Source organism: Phoenix dactylifera, chromosome 1 (genome assembly GCF_051530095.1).
Source record: "Phoenix dactylifera cultivar Ajwa chromosome 1, Ajwa_hap1_PhDact_Kaust_v1.1, whole genome shotgun sequence".
NCBI lineage: Eukaryota > Viridiplantae > Streptophyta > Magnoliopsida > Arecales > Arecaceae > Phoenix > Phoenix dactylifera.
Genome location: NC_143190.1, coordinates 41977430 through 42003555, shown reverse-complemented (window position 1 = coordinate 42003555; position 26126 = coordinate 41977430). Strand labels below are relative to the sequence as shown.

The 26126-nt window shown below is 55.9% G+C and overlaps 3 protein-coding genes across 3 annotated transcripts in view; 1 reads left to right on the top strand and 2 right to left on the bottom strand.

Annotated features, from left to right (window-relative positions):
* Window positions 1-22910, bottom strand: part of LOC120110528 (uncharacterized) — a 59638-nt gene extending 36728 nt beyond the window's left edge. Inside the window, exon 1 of the transcript XR_015967506.2 lies at window positions 22771-22910. The gene's annotated coding sequence lies outside the window, so the exon portion shown is untranslated. The remainder of the gene's footprint in view (window positions 1-22770) is intronic.
* Window positions 15882-18553, bottom strand: LOC149768674 (uncharacterized). Its single transcript, XM_089923760.1, has 2 exons — window positions 17128-18553; window positions 15882-17046 (listed from the first exon to the last, which is right to left on the bottom strand). Exons 1-2 carry the CDS (start codon window positions 17719-17721, stop codon window positions 16183-16185), a joined length of 1458 nt encoding a protein of 485 aa, XP_089779886.1. The 5' UTR covers window positions 17722-18553; the 3' UTR covers window positions 15882-16182.
* Window positions 21779-23516, top strand: LOC103723499 (uncharacterized). Its single transcript, XM_008814424.6, has 2 exons — window positions 21779-22652; window positions 22789-23516. The coding sequence occupies exons 1-2, from the start codon at window positions 22188-22190 to the stop codon at window positions 23146-23148; spliced, it is 825 nt and encodes a 274-aa protein (XP_008812646.2). The 5' UTR covers window positions 21779-22187; the 3' UTR covers window positions 23149-23516.
* The last annotated feature ends 2610 nt before the right edge of the window (window positions 23517-26126 follow it).

Below are 26126 nucleotides of genomic sequence, written 5' to 3'. Positions count from 1 at the left end.
ATATTCAGCTTCAGCTGTTGACAGTGCCACTGAATTCTGTTTTTTGTTAAACCATGATACTAAGTTATTTCTTAAGAATTGACATGTTCCACTAGTGCTCTTCCTATCTGTTGCTGGGGGTCCAAACCGAGAATGATTGGCACAGCGGTGTGAACGGGGTTCCCTTTGAATTGCTTTGGTTGCACTCCACCTTCCGCCGGGAAACCTGCAAGCAAGCCTCGCACCATCACTGGGGTAGTGGGGGCCCTCCGACGATCAAGTTAGAGGGAATCGAAGGAGAAGGAGAGGTAGCAGGTAAGATGATGCTATGGAGAATCTTGCTTACCCTCCCCCTTCCCCCCCAGCCCCATATATATCAGGCTGGGGGGTTTTTCTGGGGATTGGTCATCGTGTGGCACGATGGGGTTGCCACTGACGTGGCCGTTGCAGGGCGTCGTGGGGCAGCGCCGGGTACGGCCATGGCAGGGCGTAGTGGAGCTCCGCTTTGTACGGTTGTTACAGGGGATCGTGGGGCAGCGCCGGATTCGGCCGTTGCAGGAAGTAGTGGAGCAGGGGGCCGCGGCGTGCCTCAGCAGAACAGTCTGTTGTTGTCAAGAGATTGCCGACCCGAGGTCGGATTGCTGGATCAAGGGGCAACCGACTCGGGGTCGGACTGCTGGATCAAGGGGCAGCCGACTCGGGGTCGGGCTGCGGAGCCGAAGATATCCGACCCGAGGTCGGGTTGCTGGATCAAGGGGCAGCCGACTCGGTGTCGGGCTGCGGAGCCGAAGATATCCGACCCGAGGTCGGATTGCTGGATCAAGGGGCAGCCGACTCGGGGTCGGGCTGCGGAGCCGAAGATATCCGACCCGAGGTCGGATTGCTGGATCAAGGGGCAGCCGACTCGGGGTCGGGCTGCGGAGCCGAAGATATCCGACCCGAGGTCGGATTGCTGGATCAAGATTCAAGGGGCAGCCGTAGTCTTCCTGGGCGCGCGTGCCGGTCATGTGGGGCATGGTGGCTAAGTTCCCCCGTAACAGTAGCCCCCCACTTCCGAGCCTGGAACCAGGAGGGGAACGGGTGAAGGGAGTGATGCTTCGAGATTGCCGCCATCCCTCGGAAAGGCGCGCGCGCTCCGAGCTCCCCGCCCTTTTTTTATGGCGTATGGCGGTTGTCGCTGATCTGGCGGTCTGCGGATTTCGGCGGACATCCTTCCTTAATGGCGTCGATTCGCCTTTGGGGCGAGAACGATCCTTCGGTAGCCAGGCGTCCTCTGGCGTCACCGAGGCGTCACCCGCCTTTCTGCCTATTTAACCGGGGGCCCTCCCCCGTCCGCCTTTCTCTTCACAGGCATCCTCGAGTTTCTCCCTTGTGCTGTTGCCATTGCCGTCGGACTGTTCGTTCGCTCCTCCTTTGACGCTCTCGGAGCCGTTCTTCCTTCCCTTCCGGTGAGTTGCCCCACTCTTCAATTTAGGGCTCTCCGTACTTTCTCCTTTCGTATTAGTGTACCCCAGTCGTTCCGGTCCCTTCTCCCCTCTTGACCCCGTCCTGACCGTAGATTCTCTGGCCGTTAGGGATGGACGAAGTAAGAGCGGACCGCATTCAGTCGGAGCTGGTCCCCGAAGACCTAGATAGGTTCGTGGCCCGGTACCACCTTCCCGAAGCCTGCAACGTTACGCTCCCGGGGCCTGAGGAGAGGATGTCCCATCCTCCTCCAGGGAAGGTCGCCATTAATGAGGACATCCTTCGGGCTGGGTTCCGCTTTCTCCCCTCGGACTTAGTCGTGCAGGTGCTTCGAGGTTTAAGAGTGGCGCCGACGCAACTGGTGCCGAACTCATGGCGTACCCTGACGGTCTTCCAGGTTCTCTGCCGCATGCACGAGGTTCCCGCCACCCTGAATGTCTTTTGGGAATGCTACGGCCTGAACGGCCACCCCCGGGACAGAGGGTGGTGGTGCTTTGCGGCGCGGCGAGGGTGCGGCCTCGTCAAGGAGGCTCCTTCCTCCATTCATGGCTGGAAGGAGCGTTTCTTTTTCATCGACGTAGATCCCTCTTGGGAAATCGGGACAACCTGGGAGACGCAAATGAAGTCCCCGATCGGCTTATCGAGGTTGTCAAGGGAGGAGTCCGATGGCGTCGCCGTTTTGAGGGGGTTGGTTGCCGAGGGCCGGCTCCCCTCGGTGGCTCACCTTATTTCCGAGGATGCCTTGGTGAACGTCGGTCTGAGCTCGGTCCCCGCCGACCGTGAGCCCGCCATCACTTCTTCTTTTTTAGCTCTTTTCTCCTCTTTCGTTTCTTCTTTCCATCAGCTTCTCAGTTTCTAACCATCTCGTTCTTTTTGCAGAAATCGACGACGTCATGCAGTCAGACAGGGCAATGGCTGTTAGTAGGGCGTCCCTACTGGAAGCGGTCCGGAGGAAGAAACGGACTCCTCCGAGCGGGGTCCCACCGGCGAAGAAGCCCCGCCAGCAGGCGACTCCGACGCCGACAGACGGGTCTGGGCCCACCGATCAGGGGGACGCCGCGGGCTCGGACCGACAGTTGGCGCCGTAACAGCCCTTCGGTGATGAGACTACCGCTTTTCCGGAGGTGTCATCCGGGCGCGCCCGAGACGGCCGGGTCGGACGCGGTCGGTCCTCAGCCCGGCCTTCGACTCGGTCGGCCTCGGATGATACGAGGAGGGGCGCGCCGAGGCCTCGGCCGAGCGGGACCCTGTCGATTTCTGGCGCGGCCCCCGCCCCGAGCACGGTCGGCATGACTCTCCCTCAAGCAATGGGTAAGGGTAAGGCCGCAGAACCACCGTCCGGCTCCGGGGCGAAGTCGGGGTCGGCCTTCACTTTCGCCGGCGCCCGAAACCTCATCGAGACGGTGCTGCTGGAGGGTGACCGTAGGCAGGTCCGGCAGATGAGGATCCCTGAAGTCGGAGCTGCCAGCTGTGTCTGCCTCATGTCGGTGAGTGTTCTTCTGGTCGTTTTCGTCATTTATAGGATCTATTGATCCCCGTCTGACGCTCTCATTTTTCCTGTCTCTTAGCTCGCCCAGTACATGATCCGTCTGGAGGAGAGCCACGAGGAACAGGCGAGGCTCTTGGCGAAGGCCGAGAGCCGACTGAAAGCTGTAGAGGAGGGAGGCCAGGCTGCGGCGGGGAGAACGACCAGGGACCTCGAGACGAGGCTCCAGGTGGCCGAAGAGCGGGCACTCGGCTTCGCCGCCCTCGAGAGGCAACTGTTGGAGGCTCAGGAGCAACTCAAGGTTGCCTCGGGTCTCGAAAGTGAGATCAGGAAGGCGGAGGAGCGAGCCGAAAAGCAGTCCCGGAAGGCTGCCGACTTCCGGGAGAGGTGGGAGAAGGCCCAGCAGTCGGCCGACAACGCCCGCAACCGAACCCGATCTCTTGAAGCCAAGATGGCCGAATTGGAGTCGGCCTTGGAGGGGACTCGTGCGAGCAACCAGGAGCTTCATTCGCGCCTGGAGGAGGCTGAGGCTGCTCGCGTCGCTGCCGAGGCGAAGCACATGGAGGCTCGGGCCGATCTGCTGAGGGTCTCCTCCGAGGCGGACGAGCGGATTGTGGCGAAGGTCATGGAAGCGAAAGCTCAGATTACGGAGCGAGCGGAGGCGGCGCTGGCCGAGAAGAGCGCAGAAATCGGGCGTCAGGCGGTACAGGCCTATCGTCAGTCCGCCGAGTACATCTGTGACATGTCGGATGCGGGGTCCGACTCCTTTGCCTTAGGCTTCGATGAAGGCCTGGCAAGGGTGTCCACTAAATACCCCGGAATTGACCTGAGTGGGGTCTCCCTCCTCGACTCCCCTCCGATGCCATTGCCTGCCGGTTCTCCAACCGTCTCCCTACCCTTCGCGGACGTGCTCGCCGTTCCCGATCCAGGGGTTCCTCCAAGCTGACCCTCTGTACTTTTTCTTTGTTCTTTTCTTTGTATGTTGGCGTTTTGCCATGTTGTATGGGTCTCGGCCCTGATGCAACGAAAGTTAATGCAAACAAAGTGTTTCCTCATTTCACTTTCGTCCTTCCCCTTTTTAACTCTTGGTAGCGTCTCGCCGACTCCTGACTCTTGAAGTTCCTCCGGCACTAGGCCAGGCATCCGAGGGTTAGGCCTCAGGAAATCCTTCCAGCGCTAAGCCAGGCATCCGAGGGTTAGGCCTCAGGAAATTCTTCCGGCGCTAGGCCAGGCATCCGAGGGTTAGGCCTCAGGAAATTCTTCCGGCGCTAGGCCAGGCATCCGAGGGTTAGGCCTCAGGAAACTCTTTCGGCGCTAGGCCAGGCATCCGAGGGTTAGGCCTCAGGAAACTCTTCCGGCGCTAGGCCAGGCATCCGAGGGTTAGGCCTCAGGAAATTCTTCCGGCGCTAGGCCAAGCATCCGAGGGTTAGGCCTCAGGAAACTCTTCCGGCGCTAGGCCAGGCATCCGAGGGTTAGGCCTCAGGAAATTCTTCCGGCGCTAGGCCAGGCATCCGAGGGTTAGGCCTCAGAAAATTCTTCCGGCGCTAGGCCAGGCATCCGAGGGTTAGGCCTCAGGAAATTCTTCCGGCGCTAGGCCAGGCATCCGAGGGTTAGGCCTCAGAAAATTCTTCCGGCGCTAGGCCAGGCATCCGAGGGTTAGGCCTCAGGAAACTCTTCCGGCGCGAGGCCAGGCATCCGAGGGTTAGGCCTCAGGAAACTCTTCCGGCGCCAGGCCAGGCATCCGAGGGTTAGGCCTCAGGAAATTCTTCCGGCGCTAGGCCAGGCATCCGAGGGTTAGGCCTCAGAAAATTCTTCCGGCGCTAGGCCAGGCATCCGAGGGTTAGGCCTCAGGAAATTCCGCTCATTGGTCGGCCAAGGCTGGCGCAAGCCGAGGCGACCGGTCGGGGCTTCAGGTTAGTCTGCTCCCGGGATGATCATCGGGTTTGCCTGGCATCCGAGGACTGAGCCTTGCGGAATTCCGCTCGTTGGTCGGCCAAGGCTGGCGCAAGCCGAGGCGACCGGTCGGGGCTTCAGGCTAGTCTGCTCCCGGGATGATCATCGGGTTAGCCTGGCATCCGAGGACTGAGCCTCGGGGAATTCCGCTCGTTGGTCGGCCAAGGCTGGCGCAAGCCGAGGCGACCGGTCGGGGCTTCAGTCTAGTCTGCTCCCGGGATGATCATCGGGTTAGCCTGGCATCCGAGGGCCGAGCCTCGGGAAATTCCGCTCGTTGGTCGGCCAAGGCTGGCGCAAGCCGAGGCGACCGGTCGGGGCTTCAGGCTAGTCTGCTTCCGGGATGATCATCGGGTTAGCCTGGCATCCGAAGGCCGAGCTTCGGGAAATTCCGCTCGTTGGTCGGCCAAGGCTGGCGCAAGCCGAGGCGACCGGTCGGGGCTTCAGGCTAGTCTGCTCCCGGGATGATCATCGGGTTAGCCTGGCATCCGAAGGTCGAGCTTCGGAGAATTCCGCTCGTTGGTCGGCCAAGGCTGGCGCAAGCCGAGGCGACCGGTCGGGGCTTCAGGCTAGTCTGCTCCCGGGATGATCATCGGGTTAGCCTGGCATCCGAGGACTGAGCCTCGGGGAATTTCGCTCGTTGGTCGGCCAAGGCTGGCGCAAGCCGAGGTGACCGGTCGGGGCTTCAGGCTAGTCTGCTCCCGGGATGATCATCGGGTTAGCCTGGCATCCGAGGGCCGAGCCTCGGGGAATTCCGCTCGTTGGTCGCGCGCCTATCACTTGCCGCTCGACGGGGTTTCTCCGTGGCCAGCTGCGATCGTATTTCTCCTCCTCTCGACGCGTCGCCTGGGGAACACCAGAAGGCTATTAAATGCTAATTGAGGCGTTACCTGAGAAATCGGATCGGCCAGTTGCTGCTTGCGAGGAGTGCCAGTTAAGCGGCCGCGATACGCGCATTCTTCGAGGCGGATGCGGCCTGGGCGCGTGCGGAGATACGTGTGCTGTGGGATACACGCCGCCCGGAGTGTCCTGCATGAAGAATGCAATTAAAGAGAACGACGCTTAGGAGGTCGTGGGAGGATACGCCTCGAGAGCCGGAACGGCTCCGGATTCGATGCGCCCGCATTTATTGGAGCCACCCGCATCGGAACGACCGGGGGGCCACAGTTTGGCTATAAATATAAGTGCAGGTGCGGTGGAGCCTGCCAAGCCGGAGCTGTTCAGGTTGCCATGGATCGTGGACCTCCTCTCCGGTGCGTGGCTGGAAAGCCCCTGCCGGAAGAACGGGAGGTGCGCCCCTCGCGACTTCCGCCAACTAGCCGTTTCATCTGGGATCAACGGGGAGATTCTCCCCGGTGGAACTCCGCTCTAGGCGTTTCATCCGGGATCACATCCCCCCTCTTTTCCGTCCCACCTCCCGATTGAGCTCTGCGCCAGACGCTTCATCCGGGATCGCGCCTCCTCGCGCTCTTCTCCCTTGTATTCCTTCCCTCCCCTTCTCTTGGGGAGGGCCGGAATATCCTTTGGAGGTGGCGTTCCTCTAGGAGCAGTGTGAACTCCTTCTTCGTCCACTTCTTCTTCGTCCGCGCCGGTTCTTCGTCTTTTGCGTGAGGCGTCGATGGCGCCTCCGGGGAGAAGCACCCACGCCCGGTGGGATTGCAGCTGCTTCGGGTGGAGGGTTCGGGATCCCGGATCTTCAACTCTACGGAGTCCCCACCTCTTCCTTACTTTCTTTACTCCCCAATCCCCCTCTGGGAATTCTTTGTAATCACATGAACACGCCATTGTGACCAGAAATTATTGAAATGAAAAGAACTATACATTTTTTGAACTGTCTTTCTGGCTTTGTCTTTCTACTGGTAATACACCCGTAGGTTAGCGGAATTCCAGCTCCTTGGAATTTCTCGACCATCTAGGGCCTCCAGCTGGTTGGAGCCAGGTCGGTTTACCCAGCGAACCCTATACGGGCCTTCCCAATTTGGCGCCAGCTTCCCACCTTCCGCGGGTTGAGATGCTTTGGCTCGCCTTAGCACCAGATCTTCGATTCTGAAAAGTTTTGGTCGGACCTTGGAGTTATAATATCGGGCCACCCTCCGCTGATACATCGCCATCCGAACCTGCGCCATTTCCCTCGCTTCTTCCAAGAGGTCCAAGTTTCCTCGGAGTTGCTCCGAATTGGCCTCGGGTCGGTGCGTAGCCACCCGGGGCGAGGGGAGTCCGAGCTCCACGGGGACAACCGCTTCCGTGCCATAGGTTAGGCTGAAAGGCGTCTCCCCGGTAGGGGTCCGATGCGTGGTCCGATACGCCCAAAGGACGTTCTCGAGTTCTTCGACCCAAGCTTGCCCCGTCCGACCGATTCGCGCCTTAATTCCTTGGAGGATTGTCCGGTTTGTCACCTCGGCCTCACCATTGGTTTGGGGATGCGACACAGATGTGAACCGATGCTCGATCCCGAATTCCTCGCAGAAGTCACGGAAATGCTTGTTGTCGAACTGTCGACCATTATCCGAGATGAGGACCCGGGGTACCCCAAATCGGACAATGATGTTTTTCTTCACGAACTTCCGGACTTGCGCCTCCGTGATAGTGGCCAGCGGCTCTGCCTCCACCCACTTGGTGAAGTAGTCAATTGCAACAATCAAGAATTTCCGCTGGGCGGAAGCGACGGGGAATGGTCCGAGGATATCCATTCCCCACTGTGCGAAGGGCCAGGGTGCGGTGATTGGTGCCAAGGGGACAGAAGGGGCTCTCTGGACGTTGGCGTGGCGCTGGCAGGCGTCGCATTTCCGTACGTGATCCTTTGAGTCCTCCAACAAGGTAGGCCAATAATAGCCTTGCCTCATGATCTTGTGCGCCAAGGACCTAGCCCCCGAGTGCGATCCGCAGACGCCCTCATGGACTTCGCCGAGGACGTAGGCCGCCTCCGAGGGGCGGAGGCACCTTAATAGGGGGGCGGTAAACGAGGTCCGATACAGCCTCCCTTCATAGAGTACGTAGTGGGCGGACTTCCTGACAAGTCGCCGAGCTTGATCTTCGTCTTCAGGGAGGATCCCTTCGGCGAGGTAGGCGACGAGCGGGTCCATCCAAGACGGCTCCGGATCAATCGCCATCACCGCTCCAGCCTCGCTGATGCTCGGGGCATCCAGGGTCTCCAGGTAGATTGCCCTCGACAAGTTGTGCGCCTCTGCGCCCACCAAGCGGGACAACCTGTCGGCCCTGGCATTTTCGCTTCTGGGGACCTGCTGGATGTCGACACTGCCGAGGTCGGGAATGAGTGCTTGCACCTTTCAGACGTAGTTCTGCATGGTCGGGCTCCGGGCCTCGAACTCCCCACGGACCTGCCCGACCACCAGCTGGGAGTCGGTGAAGACCTTCAAACGCCGGATGCCGAGCTCCCCAGTGAGTTTGAGTCCTGCGACTAGGGCCTCGTATTCCGCCTCGTTGTTGGTAACTGGAAATCCAAACCTCAAGGCATACTCGGCTATCACTCCATCAGGACTGGTAAGGACCAGCCCGGCCCCTCCACCCTCGGGGTTCGACGACCCATCGATGTGAAGCGTCCAGGTCGGGAGGTCGAGGCTGGGCGTTTCCGGCGGTCTAGGTTCCGCCTCCTGCACCGTGCACTCAGCGAGGAAGTCCGCGAGCACCTGGGCCTTGATGGCGGTCGAGGCTGGTAGCGGATGTCGAATTCTCCGAGTTCTACTGCCCACTTCACCAGCCGTCCCGCATTCTCGGGGTTGCTGAGGATCTGTCGTAACGGTTGATCAGTTAAGAGGGTGACAGAATGGGCCTGGAAATAGGGGCGGAGCCTCCTGATCGCGGTCAGCAGCGCGAAGGCGATCTTTTCAGCCATCGTATACCGCGTCTCGGCGTCCCGTAGGACCCGGTTGATGTAGTACACAGGCTTCTGGAGCTTTGCCTCTTTCCGAACCAGCACCGCACTGACCGCGGTTGGGGAGACCGCCAGATAGAGGTAGAGCATCTCCCCTTCTTGCGGCTTGGACAGTAGGGGAGGAGACGCCAGGTATTCCTTGAGCTGGTCGAATGCTGCTTGACATTCGGCAGTCCAGAGGAAGTCTTTTGGGCGTTTTAACACCTTGAAGAATGGTTGGCAGCGTTCGGCCGATTTTGCCACAAATCGTCCGAGCGCGGCGACCCTTCCAGCGAGCTCCTGAACTTCCTTTACTTTGGTCGGAGGGGACATACCTTGGATGGCCTTGATTTTGTCCGGGTTGGCTTCGATACCCCGCTGGTTGACAATGAAACCAAGGAACCTCCCGGCCGAAGCGCCAAAGGCGCACTTCGCTGGGTTCAGCTTCATGCGAAACTTCCGTAAGGTGGTGAAAGTCTCCTCCAGATCCACGATGTGCTGGTCTGCCTGGCGGCTCTTCACCAGCATATCATCCACGTACACCTCCATGTTCTGGCCGATTTGCTCTTTGAAGATTTTGTTGACGAGGCGCTGGTAAGTGGCGCCAGCGTTCTTCAGACCGAAGGGCATTACCTTGTAGCAGTACAGCCCCCGGTCCGTTATAAAGGCAGTTTTCTCCTCGTCCTGTGGGGCCATCATTATCTGGTTGTAACCGGAGAAGGCGTCCATGAAAGACAGCAGCTGATATCCGGAAGTCGCGTCGACCAGTTGGTCTATCCGCGAAAGCGGGAAGCTATCCTTAGGGCACGCCTTGTTCAGGTCGGTATAGTCGACGCACATCCTCCACTTCCCGCTCGCCTTCCGGACAAGTACAACATTTGCCAGCCACTCGGGGTAACTCACCTCCCTTATGAATCCTGCCTCCAAGAGTTTGTCTACCTCCTGGTCGACCACCCGGATCCGATCCGGGGCACAGTGTCTCTTCTTCTGCTTCACTGGCCGGTGGGTCGGGTCGACGTTGAGGGCGTGAGAAATGACCTCCGGGTCGATCCCAGGTACATCGGCCGCCGACCAGGCAAATACATCGGCATTGGCTCGGAGGAATTCCACCAACCGGGCCCGAGCTCCCGGGTCGAGATTGGCGCCGACCCGGACCACCCGCTCCCGGCGGCCTTCCTCGAGGGGAACTTCGACCACACCCTCGGCCGGCTCCCCCTGCCGCAAGGCCACCTCGTCTCTGGCATCAAGGGACTCGACGCTTAGGGCTTCTGCGGGCTTCTTCCCTTTGAGGGTCGCTAGGAAACATTGCCGTGCGGTCGGGATCGGGGAGGTCCGAGGCGACCAACCGACCGCACGGCAATGTTTCCTAGCGACCCTCAAAGGGAAGAAGCCCGCAGAAGCCCTAAGCGTCGAGTCCCTTGATGCCAGAGACGAGGTGGCCTTGCGGCAGGGGGAGCCGGCCGAGGGTGTGGTCGAAGTTCCCCTCGAGGAAGGCCGCCGGGACCGGGTGGTCCGGGTCGGCGCCAATCTCGACCCGAGAGCTCGGGCCCGGTTGGTGGAATTCCTCCGAGCCAATGCCGATGTATTTGCCTGGTCGGCGGCCGATGTACCTGGGATCGACCCGGAGGTCATTTCTCACGCCCTCAACGTCGACCCGACCCACCGGCCAGTGAAGCAGAAGAAGAGACACTGTGCCCCGGATCGGATCCGGGTGGTCGACCAGGAGGTAGACAAACTCTTGGAGGCAGGATTCATAAGGGAGGTGAGTTACCCCGAGTGGCTGGCAAATGTTGTACTTGTCCGGAAGGCGAGCGGGAAGTGGAGGATGTGCGTCGACTATACCGACCTGAACAAGGCGTGCCCTAAGGATAGCTTCCCGCTTCCGCGGATAGACCAACTGGTCGACGCGACTTCCGGATATCAGCTGCTGTCTTTCATGGACGCCTTCTCCGGTTACAACCAGATAATGATGGCCCCACAGGACGAGGAGAAAACTGCCTTTATAACGGACCGGGGGCTGTACTGCTACAAGGTAATGCCCTTCGGTCTGAAGAACGCTGGCGCCACTTACCAGCGCCTCGTCAACAAAATCTTCAAAGAGCAAATCGGCCGGAACATGGAGGTGTACGTGGACGATATGCTGGTGAAGAGCCGCCAGGCAGACCAGCACATCGTGGATCTGGAGGAGACTTTCACCACCTTATGGAAGTTTCGCATGAAGCTGAACCCAGCGAAGTGCGCCTTTGGCGCTTCGGCCGGGAGGTTCCTTGGTTTCATTGTCAACCAGCGGGGTATCGAAGCCAACCCGGACAAAATCAAGGCCATCCAAGGTATGTCCCCTCCGACCAAAGTAAAGGAAGTTCAGGAGCTCGCTGGAAGGGTCGCCGCGCTCGGACGATTTGTGGCAAAATCGGCCGAACGCTGCCAACCATTCTTCAAGGTGTTAAAATGCCCAAAAGACTTCCTCTGGACTGCCGAATGTCAAGCAGCATTCGACCAGCTCAAGGAATATCTGGCGTCTCCTTCCCTACTGTCCAAGCCGCAAGAAGGGGAGATGCTCTACCTCTATCTGGCGGTCTCCCCAACCGCGGTCAGTGCGGTGCTGGTTCGGGAAGAGGCAAAGCTCCAGAAGCCTGTGTACTACATCAGCCGGGTCCTACGGGATGCCGAGACGTGGTATACGAAGGCTGAAAAGATCGCCTTCGCGCTGCTGACCGCGACCAGGAGGCTCCGCCCCTATTTCCAGGCCCATTCTGTCACCCTCTTAACTGATCAACCGTTACGACAGATCCTCAGCAACCCCGAGAATGCGGGACGGCTGGTGAAGTGGGCAGTAGAACTCGGAGAATTCGACATCCGCTACCAGCCTCGACCCGCCATCAAGGCCCAGGTGCTCGCGGACTTCCTCGCTGAGTGCACGGTGCAGGAGGCGGAACCTAGACCGCCGGAAACGCCCAGCCTCGACCTCCCGACCTGGACGCTTCACATCGATGGGTCGTCGAACCCCGAGGGTGGAGGGGCCGGGCTGGTCCTTACCAGTCCTGATGGAGTGATAGCCGAGTATGCCTTGAGGTTTGGATTTCCAGTTACCAACAACGAGGCGGAATACGAGGCCCTAGTCGCAGGACTCAAACTCACTGGGGAGCTCGGCATCCGGCGTTTGAAGGTCTTCACCGACTCCCAGCTGGTGGTCGGGCAGGTCCGTGGGGAGTTCGAGGCCCGGAGCCCGACCATGCAGAACTACGTCCGGAAGGTGCAAGCACTCATTTCCAACCTCGGCAGTGTCGACATCCAGCAGGTCCCCAGAAGCGAAAATGCCAGGGCCGACAGGTTGTCCCGCTTGGTGGGCGCAGAGGCGCACAACTTGTCGAGGGCAATCTACCTGGAGACCCTGGATGCCCCGAGCATCGGCGAGGCTGGAGCGGTGATGGCGATTGATCCGGAGCCGTCTTGGATAGACCCGCTCGTCGCCTACCTCGCCGAAGGGATCCTCCCTGAAGACGAAGATCAAGCTCGGCGACTTGTCAGGAAGTCCGCCCACTACGTACTCTATGAAGGGAGGCTGTATCGGACCTCGTTTACCGCCCCCCTCTTAAGGTGCCTCCGCCCCTCGGAGGCGGCCTACGTCCTCGGCGAAGTCCATGAGGGCGTCTGCGGATCGCACTCGGGGGCTAGGTCCTTGGCGCACAAGATCATGAGGCAAGGCTATTATTGGCCTACCTTGTTGGAGGACTCAAAGGATCACGTACGGAAATGCGACGCCTGCCAGCGCCACGCCAACGTCCAGAGAGCCCCTTCTGTCCCCTTGGCACCAATCACCGCACCCTGGCCCTTCGCACAGTGGGGAATGGATATCCTCGGACCATTCTCCGTCGCTTCCGCCCAGCGGAAATTCTTGATTGTTGCAATCGACTACTTCACCAAGTGGGTGGAGGCAGAGCCGCTGGCCACTATCACGGAGACGCAAGTCCGGAAGTTCGTGAAGAAAAACATCATTGTCCGATTTGGGGTACCCCGGGTCCTCATCTCGGATAATGGTCGACAGTTCGACAACAAGCATTTCCGTGACTTCTGCGAGGAATTCGGGATCGAGCATCGGTTCACATCTGTGTCGCATCCCCAAACCAACGGTGAGGCCGAGGTGACAAACCGGACAATCCTCCAAGAAATTAAGGCGCGAATCGGTCGGACGGGGCAAGCTTGGGTCGAAGAACTCGAGAACGTCCTTTGGGCGTATCGGACCACGCATCGGACCCCTACCGGGGAGACGCCTTTCAGCCTAACCTATGGCACGGAAGCGGTTGTCCCCGTGGAGCTCGGACTCCCCTCGCCCCGGGTGGCTACGCACCGACCCGAGGCCAATTCGGAGCAACTCCGAGGAAACTTGGACCTCTTGGAAGAAGCGAGGGAAATGGCGCAGGTTCGGATGGCGATGTATCAGCGGAGGGTGGCCCGATATTATAACTCCAAGGTCCGACCAAAACTTTTCAGAATCGGAGATCTGGTGCTAAGGCGAGCCAAAGCATCTCAACCCGCGGAAGGTGGAAAGCTGGCGCCAAATTGGGAAGGCCCGTATAGGGTTCGCTGGGTAAACCGACCTGGCTCCTACCAGCTGGAGGCCCTAGATGGTCGAGAAATTCCAAGGAGCTGGAATTCCGCTAACCTACGGGTGTATTACCAGTAGAAAGACAAAGCCAGAAAGACAGTTCAAAAAATGTATAGTCCTTTTCATTTCAATAATTCCTGGTCACAATGGCGTGTTCATGTGATTACAAAGAATTCCCAGAGGGGGATTGGGGAGTAAAGAAAGTAAGGAAGAGGTGGGGACTCCGTAGAGTTGAAGATCCGGGATCCCGAACCCTCCACCCGAAGCAGCTGCAATCCCACCGGGCGTGGGTGCTTCTCCCCGGAGGCGCCATCGACGCCTCACGCAAAAGACGAAGAGCCGGCGCGGACGAAGAAGAAGTGGACGAAGAAGGAGTTCACACTGCTCCTAGAGGAACGCCACCTCCAAAGGATATTCCGGCCCTCCCCAAGAGAAGGGGAGGGAAGGAATACAAGGGAGAAGAGCGCGAGGAGGCGCGATCCCGGATGAAGCGTCTGGCGCAGAGCTCAATCGGGAGGTGGGACGGAAAAGAGGGGGGATGTGATCCCGGATGAAACGCCTAGAGCGGAGTTCCACCGGGGAGAATCTCTCCGTTGATCCCAGATGAAACGGCTAGTTGGCGGAAGTCGCGAGGGGCGCACCTCCCGTTCTTCCGGCAGGGGCTTCCCAGCCACGCACCGGAGAGGAGGTCCACGATCCATGGCAACCTGAACAGCTCCGGCTTGGCAGGCTCCACCGCACCTGCACTTATATTTATAGCCAAACTGTGGCCCCCCGGTCGTTCCGATGCGGGTGGCTCCAATAAATGCGGGCGCATCGAATCCGGAGCCGTTCCGGCTCTCGAGGCGTATCCTCCCACGACCTCCTAAGCGTCGTTCTCCTTAATTGCATTCTTCATGCAGGACACTCCGGGCGGCGTGTATCCCACAGCACACGTATCTCCGCACGCGCCCAGGCCGCATCCGCCTCGAAGAACGCGCGTATCGCGGCCGCTTAACTGGCAATCCTCGCAAGCAGCAACTGGCCGATCCGATTTCCCAGGTAACGCCTCAATTAGCATTTAATAGCCTTCTGGTGTTCCCCAGGCGACGCGTCGAGAGGAGGAGAAATACGATCGCAGCTGGCCACGGAGAAACCCCGTCGAGCGGCAAGTGATAGGCGCGCGACCAACGAGCGGAATTCCCCGAGGCTCAGTCCTCGGATGCCAGGCTAACCCGATGATCACCCCGGGAGCAGACTAGCCTGAAGCCCCGACCGGTCGCCTCGGCTTGCGCCAGCCTTGGCCGACCAACGAGCGGAATTCCCCGAGGATCAGCCCTCGGATGCCAGGCTAACCCGATGATCATCCCGGGAGCAGACTAGCCTGAAGCCCCGACCGGTCGCCTCGGCTTGCGCCAGCCTTGGCCGACCAACGAGCGGAATTCTCCGAAGCTCGGCCTTCGGATGCCAGGCTAACCCGATGATCATCCCGGGAGCAGACTAGCCTGAAGCCCCGACCGGTCGCCTCGGCTTGCGCCAACCTTGGCCGACCAACGAGCGGAATTTTCCGAGGCTCAGTCCTCGGATGCCAGGCTAACCCGATGATCATCCCGAGAGCAGACTAGCCTGAAGCCCCGACCGGTCGCCTCGGCTTGCGCCGGCCTTGGCCGACCAACGAGCGGAATTCCCCGAGGCTCGGCCCTCGGATGCCAGGCTAACCCGATGATCATCCCGGGAGCAGACTAGCCTGAAGCCCCGACCGGTCGCCTCGGCTTGCGCCAGCCTTGGCCGACCAACGAGCGGAATTCCCCGAAGCTCGGCCTTCGGATGCCAGGCTAACCCGATGATCATCCCAGGAGCAGACTAGCCTGAAGCCCCGACCGGTCGCCTCGGCTTGCGCCAGCCTTGGCCGACCAACGAGCGGAATTCCCCGAGGCTCGGCCCTCGGATGCCAGGCTAACCCGATGATCATCCCGGGAGCAGACTAGCCTGAAGCCCCGACCGGTCGCCTCGGCTTGCGCCAGCCTTCGCCGACCAACGAGCGGAATTCCCCAAGGCTCAGCCCTCGGATGCCAGGCAAACCCGATGATCATCCCGGGAGCAGACTAACCTGAAGCCCCGACCGGTCGTCTCGGCTTGCGCCAGCCTTGGCCGACCAATGAGCGAAATTTCCTGAGGCCTAACCCTCGGATGCCTGGCCTAGCGCCGGAAGAATTTCCTGAGGCCTAACCCTCGGATGCCTGGCCTAGCGCCGGAAGAATTTCCTGAGGCCTAACCCTCGGATGCCTGGCCTAGCGCCGGAAGAGTTTCCTGAGGCCTAACCCTCGGATGCCTGGCCTAGCGCCGGAAGAATTTCCTGAGGCCTAACCCTCGGATGCCTGGCCTAGCGCCGGAAGAATTTCCTGAGGCCTAACCCTCGGATGTCTGGCCTAGCGCCGGAAGAGTTTCCTGAGGCCTAACCCTCGGATGCCTGGCCTAGCGCCGGAAGAATTTCCTGAGGCCTAACCCTCGGATGCCTGGCCTAGCGCCGGAAGAATTTCCTGAGGCCTAACCCTCGGATGCCTGGCCTAGCGCCGGAAGAATTTCCTGAGGCCTAACCCTCGGATGCCTGGCCTAGCGCCGGAAGGATTTCCTGAGGCCTAACCCTCGTATGCCTGGCCTAGTGCCGGAGGAACTTCAAGAGTCAGGAGTCGGCGAGACGCTACCAAGAGTTAAAAAGAGGAAGGACGAAAGTGAAATGAGGAAACACTTTGTTTGCATTAACTTTCGTTGCATCAGGGCCGAGACCCATACAACATGGCAAAACGCCAACATACAAAGAAAAGAACAAAGAAAAAGTACAGAGGGTCAGCTTGGAGGAACCCCTGGATCGGGAACGGCGAGCACGTCCGCGAAGGGTAGGGAGACGGTTGGAGAACCGGCAGGCAATGGCATCGGAGGGGAGTCGAGGAGGGAGACCCCACTCAGGTCAATTCCGGGGTATTTAGTGGACACCCTTGCCAGGCCTTCATCGAAGCCTAAGGCAAAGGAGTCGGACCCCGCATCCGACATGTCACGGATGAACTCGGCGGACTGACGATAGGCCTGTACCGCCTGACGCCCGATTTCTGCGCTCTTCTCGGCCAGCGCCGCCTCCGCTCGCTCCGTAATCTGAGCTTTCGCTTCCATGACCTTCGCCACAATCCGCTCGTCCGCCTCGGAGGAGACCCTCAGCAGATCGGCCCGAGCCTCCATGTGCTTCGCCTCGGCAGCGACGCGAGCAGCCTCAGCCTCCTCCAGGCGCGAATGAAGCTCCTGGTTGCTCGCACGAGTCCCCTCCAAGGCCGACTCCAATTCGGCCATCTTGGCTTCAAGAGATCGGGTTCGGTTGCGGGCGTTGTCGGCCGACTGCTGGGCCTTCTCCCACCTCTCCCGGAAGTCGGCAGCCTTCCGGGACTGCTTTTCGGCTCGCTCCTCCGCCTTCCTGATCTCACTTTCGAGACCCGAGGCAACCTTGAGTTGCTCCTGAGCCTCCAACAGTTGCCTCTCGAGGGCGGCGAAGCCGAGTGCCCGCTCTTCGGCCACCTGGAGCCTCGTCTCGAGGTCCCTGGTCGTTCTCCCCGCCGCAGCCTGGCCTCCCTCCTCTACAGCTTTCAGTCGGCTCTCGGCCTTCGCCAGGAGCCTCGCCTGTTCCTCGTGGCTCTCCTCCAGACGGATCATGTACTGGGCGAGCTAAGAGACAGGAAAAATGAGAGCGTCAGACGGGGATCAATAGAGCCTATAAATGACGAAAGCGACCAAAAGAACACTCACCGACATGAGGCAGACGCAGCTGGCAGCTCCGACTTCAGGGATCCTCATCTGCCGGACCTGCCTACGGTCACCCTCCAGCAGCACCGTCTCGATGAGGTTTCGGGTGCCGGCGAAAGTGAAGGCCGACCCCGACTTCGCCCCGGAGCCGGACGGTGGTTCTGCGGCCTTACCCTTACCCATTGCTTGAGGGAGAGTCATGCCGACCGTGCTCGGGGCGGGGGCCGCGCCAGAAATCGACAGGGTCCCGCTCGGCCGAGGCCTCGGCGCGCCCCTTCTCGTATCATCCGAGGCCGACCGAGTCGAAGGCCGGGCTGGGGACCGACCGCGTCCGACCCGGCCGTCTCGGGCGCGCCCGGATGACACCTCCGGAAAAGCGGTAGTCTCATCACCGGAGGGCTGATACGGCGCCAACTGTCGGTCCGAGCCCGCGGCGTCCCCCTGATCGGTGGGCCCGGACCCGTCTGTCGGCGTCGGAGTCGCCTGCTGGCGGGGCTTCTTCGCCGGTGGGACCCCGCTCGGAGGAGTCCGTTTCTTCCTCCGGACCGCTTCCAGTAGGGACGCCCTACTAACAGCCATTGCCCTGTCCGACTGCATGACGTCGTCGATTTCTGCAAAAAGAACGAGATGGTTAGAAACTGAGAAGGGACCGGAACGACTGGGGTACACTAATACGAAAGGAGAAAGTACGGAGAGCCCTAAATTGAAGAGTGGGGCAACTCACCGGAAGGGAAGGAAGAACGGCTCCGAGAGCGTCAAAGGAGGAGCGAACGAACAGTCCGACGGCAATGGCAACAGCACAAGGGAGAAACTCGAGGATGCCTGTGAAGAGAAAGGCGGACGGGGGAGGGCCCCCGGTTAAATAGGCAGAAAGGCGGGTGACGCCTCGGTGACGCCAGAGGACGCCTGGCTACCGAAGGATCGTTTTCGCCCCAAAGGCGAATCGACGCCATTAAGGAAGGATGTCCGCCGAAATCCGCAGACCGCCAGATCAGCGACAACCGCCATACGCCATAAAAAAAGGGCGGGGAGCTCGGAGCGCGCGCGCCTTTCCGAGGGATGGCGGCAATCTCGAAGCATCACTCCCTTCACCCGTTCCCCTCCTGGTTCCAGGCTCGGAAGTGGGGGGCTACTGTTACGGGGGAACTTAGCCACCATGCCCCACGTGACCGGCACGCGCGCCCAGGAAGACTACGGCTGCCCCTTGATCCAGCAATCCGACCTCGGGTCGGATATCTTCGGCTCCGCAGCCCGACCCCGAGTCGGCTGCCCCTTGATCCAGCAGTCCGACCCCGCTGCCTTGATCCAGCAGTCCGACCCCGAGTCGGTTGCCCCTTGATCCAGCAATCCGACCTCGGGTCGGCAATCTCTTGACAACAACAGACTGTTCTCCTGAGGCACGCCGCGGCCCCCTCCTCCACTACTCCCTGCAACGGCCGAATCCGGCGCTGCCCCACGATCCCCTGTAACAACCGTACAAAGCGGAGCTCCACTACGCCCTGCCATGGCCGTACCCGGCGCTGCCCCACGACGCCCTGTAACGGCCGCGTCAGTGGCAACCCCATCGTGCCACACGATGACCAATCCCCAGAAAAAACCCCCCAGCCTGATATATATGGGGCTGGGGGGGAAGGGGGAGGGCAAGCAAGATTCTCCGTAGCATCATCTTACCTGCTACCTCTCCTTCTCCTTTGATTCCCTCTAACTTGATCGTCGGAGGGCCCCCACTACCCCAGTGGTGGTGCGAGGCTTGCTTGCAGGTTTCCCGGCGGAGGGTGGAGCGCAACCAAAGCAATTCAAAGGGAACCCCGTTCACACCGCTGTGCCAATCGTTCTCGGTTTGGACCCTCAGCAACAATTATAAAGTTTCAAGAATTCTGAAAATGCTTCATTCTTATGTGCCAAAAATGAAACCCATGTATATCTTGAAAGATCATCTACAATAACTAGTCCATACTTCTTCCCTTTATATTAAGTGTGGGTGTGTGAGGTCCTCTAGTAATAATGTACCATAATTCATAGTCTAAAACTTGAATGAATATCCTCATCCTAGCTTTCCAGTATGTGTAATTTGTGCCATTAAATAGAGGAGGTCTATTTGTGGATTGCCCCTCACTCATAGAACATCCCACTTGGGTTGTCATGATCTTTAACTCTTGATTGTGAGATCAATAAGTACTATTGGAGCACCTTGCTCTGATACCACTTGTTGCCCAAGGTGACAAACCAAGAGGGGGGGTGAATTGGTTTCTCTCGATTTTAACTATCTTACTTATGTTAATTGATGAGTTAGTGGAATTAAAACTAATCACAATACAAACAACAAGAAGTATAGTGGTTCGGTGCTCTCCTAAGCACCTACGTCCACTCCCCAAGCGACCCCTTGGGAATTCACTATAATCCCGCGGATTACAGTTGGATTGTTTTCCGGGCTCATAATCCAAAAACCTTTACACTTTGGTTTTTCGGGTTCACCAAAAACCTATGTTGGTTTTACGGGCTCACCAACGAACCTATGTTGGTTTTTCGGGCTCACCAACGAACCTTTACAATTGGTTGTACGGGTTCACCAATCAACCTATACCGTTGGTTTTGCGGGCTGACCAACTAACCTTTACAAGGAGTTTAATAACCAAGATAAGAAGATTTAAGCTCCTAGATGAGCAAATATAACAATATAATCTACAAAGAAGAGTTTAGAGAATAGTTATCGCTTGATGTGACTTCTCTCTTCTTTGTCAAGGATGCTTCACTCTTCAAGGGTGGATGGAGCTCTTAATGACTCTTTGAATCTGCTCAACCACTTTCTTTTGACTCTTGAATGAAGCACTTGGATGAAGAAGATTAGGGCACTTTGTCTTTCTTGTGTACTCTTTGATATTTTGCAAAAGGATGTTCTCTCTGATGAATAGTGCCACTTTAAATAGTTTCCTTCATCCATTGGACAAGCCCCAATGGTTAGAATTCAAAAACTAGCCGTTACTCACTGTTGGAAGGACAAAAAGTACTTCTGCAGAACTAGCCGTTATGCTTCTGCCCGTGCTTGGGTCGGCTCGACCTGTCCTTGGGTCGACCCAACTTTCACTTGGGTCGACTCAACCTTTCCTTGGGTCGACCCTCTCAGAACCACAGAAACTTGCAATTCAGCCTTCCTTCACTTGGGTCGACTCAACATTTCTTTGGGTCGACTCAAGGTTCAGTTGGGTCGACTCAACTTCCACTTGGGTCGACCCTCTCAGGGTTTCCAGAGAACCTTTTCTGTCATGTATTCTGTCATTGCCTTTGGGTCGACCCTCTCAGTATTTGGGTCGACTCAAGCTTGGGTCGACTCAACTTCCTCTTGCGTCGACCCTCTCAGTGATTCCAGAGAACTGTTTTCTTGAGTCTTTGAGAGGCTTGAGGTTTGGGTCGACTCATGCTTTCCTTGGGTCGACCCAACTACTGTTCATCCGTGCCATTTTTGCAGAAGTGTGCCAGATGCTTTCTTGATGTGCCGGGGTCGACCCAATCATCCTTGGGGTCGACTCAATCCACACTTTGCTGCAACTCAAGATTAGATTCATCCAAATAAACAATGAAATGCATCTTTATCTTATTATACAAATATACTGAGAGTAATAGACTTATAAATGAAGTATCGAATTAACTTGTAACATACTCTTGATTATTGCTTGTTAATCATCAAAATAACACTATCATCCTCACTCGGCCCCCCTCCCGCAGCCGTCGCGGCTCGGCGCCACCGGCCTCGTGGGAGAAGAAGAAAGGAGAAGAAGGAAAGAGAGGAAGGAAGGAGAAGAAGAGAAGAAAAGAAAAAAAAAGAAGAAAAGAAAAGAAAAAGAAAAAAATTAAATAAATATGTATATAAATGAACGAATAAATAAATAAAATAATAAATAAATATATTTCAATAAAATAAAATAATAAATAAATAAATAAATCAAAATATTAGTAATTATTTAATCAATTTTTTCACCAAGTTAGAAAAATTTGTTAGAAAAATAAATGATCATCAAAAAAATGAAAAATTAATTTATACTAATAATTATAATATTTTATACATTTATTATTGTACTATACTATAAATATAATATAATATAATGTTATGTTAAATAATTTAATATTATATTAAATATTATTCTATAGTATACAATGTTATAGTATTCTATTATAATAATAATATATTACATTATATTAATATTATACTATATCATATATTTATGTATTACTATATATTATATTTTATTATGCACTATGGTATAATATTAGTAATGTTTTTTTATGGTCATTTCGTCATATAAAAGTACTTTCTCAGTTTGTTTACCAAATAAATGTTAAAGCGCCATAGCATTTTAGAAATGTAATTACCAAATAGCAAACAGTTTTTTATAAAAACTCTACTTCCAACCGCTCTACTTCCAATTCCAATAGCTCTATTACCAACCGCTCCCCAAATAGGGCAGATGGATGATCAAAGAGATCCAGCGATCCATCTTGCGAAAGAAATCAATCATTTTTTTTCGTGGGAAACGACACGACCGTATCGTTATGAGCTACAAATAGTTAATTGCCGTTTAAGGCACGATACTCGTCATACAAAACAAGCGGTTAAAAACTCGTTGAGAATTATCTAATCGGACAGCTTACAGTAGCTCAAATGTCTCCTTAATGAAACCGCCAACAGCTCGAAGGTGCCTTTCTTTAGGCTGTCTTCCATCGCCGGTAAGGTCGGTTCCTTCCCCGCCCATCAAAACACGCCACGTCTGCACCACCGGCAAGTAGACCATCACAACGGCCCACGTGTACATCAAGCTTCCCAAAAAAGTTAAAAAAAACTGGGATGGTGGAGGCAAGCGAGCCCCAGCTTTCCAGCTGGTATCCCGTCACCTCCGGCACGTTCCTCTCCGCTCCACCCACCGCCATCAAAGCCCCCTTCGGATCCCATTCCCACCCCAATTCTCTCTCTCTCTCTCCCCCTCAAGAAAAGAGTCTCCAAGGCTTCGCCTCTCCTCTTCTCGCTTCGGATCCTCTCATCGCCGCCCGATCTAAGCGGGAAGCGAGGGATGGCGCCCCGGCTGTTCTCGTGCTTCGGGCGGGGGGCCGCCTCGTCATCGTCGGCGTCGCCGGAGAGCAACGCGACGGCGGATCTGACGGCGGAGGAGCAGCGGCGGATGGGGCCGGTGCTGGTGGAGCTGTTCTCGTCGCAGGGGTGCGCGACGTCGCCGGAGGCGGAGGCCGTGGCGGCAAGGCTGGCGCGCGGGGAGCTCCTGGGTCCCGAGGAGGAGGTGCCGCCGGTGGTGGTGCTGGGGTTCCACGTGGAGTACTGGGACTACATGGGGTGGAAGGACCCCTTCGGGTCCAGCATCTGGACCGTGCGCCAGAAGGCCTACGTCGAGTCGCTCAAGCTTGATACGCTGTACACGCCCCAGGTGGTGGTGCACGGCCGGAACCAGTGCCTCGGCACCGATCAGGATGCCATTGTCTCCGCCGTCCGATCGGCGGCCCGCTATCCCTCGCCCACCATGCAGGTTTCCTTGGATCTGATCATCTTTTCCCCCCCTCTATTTAGCTTTTGTTTATTACTAGAATACCATTGCTTCATTAGATCTGGATGGTTAATTTGATTGAGAAGCTAAGGAATTTGACCTCTTGGCGGTGGCGCAGGCAACGTTCACGAAGCCGTCACCGGACACCCTCCAGGTGTCCTGCACGGGGGCGCTGCGGACCAAGGTGGACGGGAGCGGTGCGGACGTGATGGTGGCGCTCTACGAGAACGGGCTGGTGACGGACTGCAGCAAGGGAGAGAACAAGGGGAAGGTCCTCCCCAACGACCACGTCGTCCGCCGCATGGTGAAGCTCCTCTCCGTCAAGGACGCCTCCGCCAAGAAGAACCTCTCCGGCTCCGTCCAGTTCCCCCTCTGGGACGGCTTCGACCCCGCCAAGTGCGGCCTCGTCCTCTTCGTCCAGAACGCCTCCCTCCACACCTTCGGCGTCCAGCACTTCCAAATCCCCGACACCGTCTGATGTTATGCATTGACCGAATTCATCATGATGATGAGGAGGAGGAGGACAACAATTTCCGGCCGTTCGATCGTTCGATCCATCATTCTGTACAGTGGCCTCGTGGTGTGTTTGCCGTGTTTGCCTTTGAGATTCTTTTCCTCTTTCTTTTTTAGTCTTCTGGAATCTTCTTTTTCCTTTTTTTTTTTTTTGGAGGGAATTCTTTTGTCTAGAATGTGGGAGAAGGAAGGAGAGATGGGAATTTACGGTGGTTGGTGGAAGAGACTTGATGTATTCTTTTAAATAGAATTCTCTACTGTGACTAAAGAGGATGCTTATATCTTAAGATTTCAGCTTACGAATATCTAATATATCAACTTTAAGTTTTTAAATCTTTGTCTTACTATTTTATTGTGCAACTTGACTTGCTAAATTTCGTCTAATTGGATATTTTGGGTCATTTCAGTACCCGATGCATATCAAAATGGCTGATCCTTTTTTAGTTATTTGTTTAGTACGGTTGGAGTTGGCTGCAATCGGCTCTGCAAAGCTCTAAAAGTATAATGAAATAATTAGATGGTTGTAGCATCTACATTTACAAAATTTGTATTTTATTTCCTACACCTCGTTCTTATTGATAGGACAAATAGTTATGTAAGATCGGCTAGCGGTCGTTTAAGGCTTCGACTGAAAGAAGGTCCATTGTAAGGTCCATCGTAAGAAAAGTCTCAAAGATAAAATGGAAAGAAAAAAAAAAGGCTTGAGTTCGCTGTAGATCAGTCCATTGCAGGAAAGGTTTAAAAAATAAAACGGCTTTTAGATTTTCAAATATGTTAGGCCGCTCCTGCAGCCATGTGCAATAATAATAATTAATTAGTCTATAATAGACCTAAGTTTTTGGTGCATGCGAGCATTTAGTGCATTACAAAAAGTTTCCTCATGGTGACAAAATTTGGTGATGAATTCATTTCTTAACTATGTAAATTCCTTGAGATAATATGTTGTGGTAACATCTCGTTTGCTTCCCTAGATATGCATCTTTAAACGTCAATACTGGAGATTCAACGCTGTACCCCTTCAAATTTCAACGGCAAGATCATATGATTTTATTTGGTTTATACACCATTGCAACGTCTTTTACCAGAATCTCAACATAGCTTCGTGCAGGCGTCCGTCGGAAGCCGGTGACAATTTGGTGGTGACATGAACGAAGGCGGGTCCTTCCTCGCTGTCCCGTGGTTACAGGCATTGGAAACCCTCAAAAAATGTCCCCGGATTTTTTCCGACCTCGAGAGGAATTACAGTCCTCGAAAGCCAACATCCTATCGTGTGGCCTCATCTTCCCTGACCATCAGATCCGTGCACCCCTCCGTGCTTGTTCACATGTTAGCTTATTAGAATTCCAGTAAAGGCGAGACTGCTTATAAAGGATTACGAGCTTTGAGTTGCTCTCGAATGTGAGGTTTATATAAATGTTTCTTGGCATTGGCTACTGGAACTAATAGAATAGTGACTTGCGAAGCTCGAGCTTTTGACTTCTTTCTCTAATTAAGGCTCAAGTTGTTCGCCAACAGCTTGGTTCATTACTTCATTAACATTCTATGAAGAATGAGTTGATCCACCATCAAGTTCTATGAGGAAAATGAGTTGATAAGAGTAATTAGCTTTTTCTGGCCAATGGCAATGCAAGTATATGCCTGTTGTAGATGCCATCCAGTCTTCAATTCATTGCGTGTCAAATAGTTTTATAACCGGTGTAGACTGGAAGGTAGCCAACGTTCATGGAATGCGAGACCCCTTTGCTTGGTGATGTGGGCTAGGGCGTGTAACTTGCAAGTGATCGTCCGCCTGGCTGCAAGGGATTCCAACTCACATTCGTCTTGAATCACCACCCCTACTATGCCGTCAACAAGTTGCTCGTAAGAAGTAAGCCAATTAGAAACGATTTAGCTTGCCGTTGGCTGGGATGCTTCTGCTATATCCGTCCATTCTTCGCCATCCAACCACCTATATAGATCTTAAAGTGCTACCCTCCCTTTCCTTGCCTTCAATTTCTATTCAAATAAAAGCTTTTTACTAAGCAAGTGAGAAGGGTAATCCTATAATTTTGTTAAAATAGTTATTGATGGGAGGTAAAATGAATCACCCAGCCCATAACTAAAAGGCCATCCGGTTCGGTCCAATAAACGTCAATGCCAATCGATCGAATCTTCACTTCGGCTCAGAGTTAGCTCGACTTCGAGACTCCGCCAAAAGCTCCACCAACTTCAGATATTCGTCGACTCCCCCAACCAAGCTCGGGGTGCCTCCAGTATTCGCTGACTCGCCTCGACTAAGCTCGGAACGCCTACCTCAGCAGTACGCCCCGACCTTCGAGCTCGGGGCGCTCCACCGAGCACATCTCGAAAATCGGAAAGCCGAGCTATTCTCAGCACCCGTCAAGCCGACCTCGTCAAACACATGATGCGACCTTCCTACGAGCTCCGTTTTACCAACGACCGCACCCATGTGCGCGCCTACGCTCACCTACGTGGCCATACATTACAACACTACCATGCCACGTTTCTATAGTCGGCCTTCAACAGTGAGACGGCACCTTGAGTACTATCGCCATATCCCGCTGTGACTGTCAACACCCTACCATTCTTAAGAACAAACAGAATTACACGTTACCAACCAGCCTAAGCTGCGTGCGATCCGGCTTAGATCCACGCCCCCTCATGATGAGGGTTGACAATACCTTTGCCATCTGGGCCACTCAATCGGGACTATAAATAGCTCGGTCAGGTAACTTCTAAGGAACTTTTGGCTGGATCAAATTCACCCCACTTTAACTTGATCGTCGGAGGGCCCTCACCGGAAATACTGGTAAGGCTTTGTGCAGGTCTACAACCGTCGCACAAGAGGTTGCTCATGTCTTTTCCTTCCAACTACTGGAGGGTTCCTCGACTCCACAGGCGTGGCCATTCTGAGGCCAAATTTGAACCACAACAGTTATTATA

What these genes read in the sequence shown, in the direction of transcription:
- LOC103723499 (XM_008814424.6), top strand. Translation starts at nt 22,188, where the DNA reads ATGGCGCCCCGGCTGTTCTCGTGCTTCGGGCGGGGGGCCGCCTCGTCA. An exon ending in ATCCCTCGCCCACCATGCAG is followed by an intron (nt 22,653 to 22,788) that starts GTTTCCTTGGAT and finishes GCGGTGGCGCAG; the next exon opens with GCAACGTTCACGAAGCCGTC.
- LOC149768674 (XM_089923760.1), bottom strand. Translation starts at nt 17,721, where the DNA reads ATGCAGTCGGACAGGGCAATGGCTGTTAGTAGGGCGTCCCTACTGGAA. An exon ending in GCTGCGTCTGCCTCATGTCG is followed by an intron (nt 17,047 to 17,127) that starts GTGAGTGTTCTT and finishes CCTGTCTCTTAG; the next exon opens with CTCGCCCAGTACATGATCCG.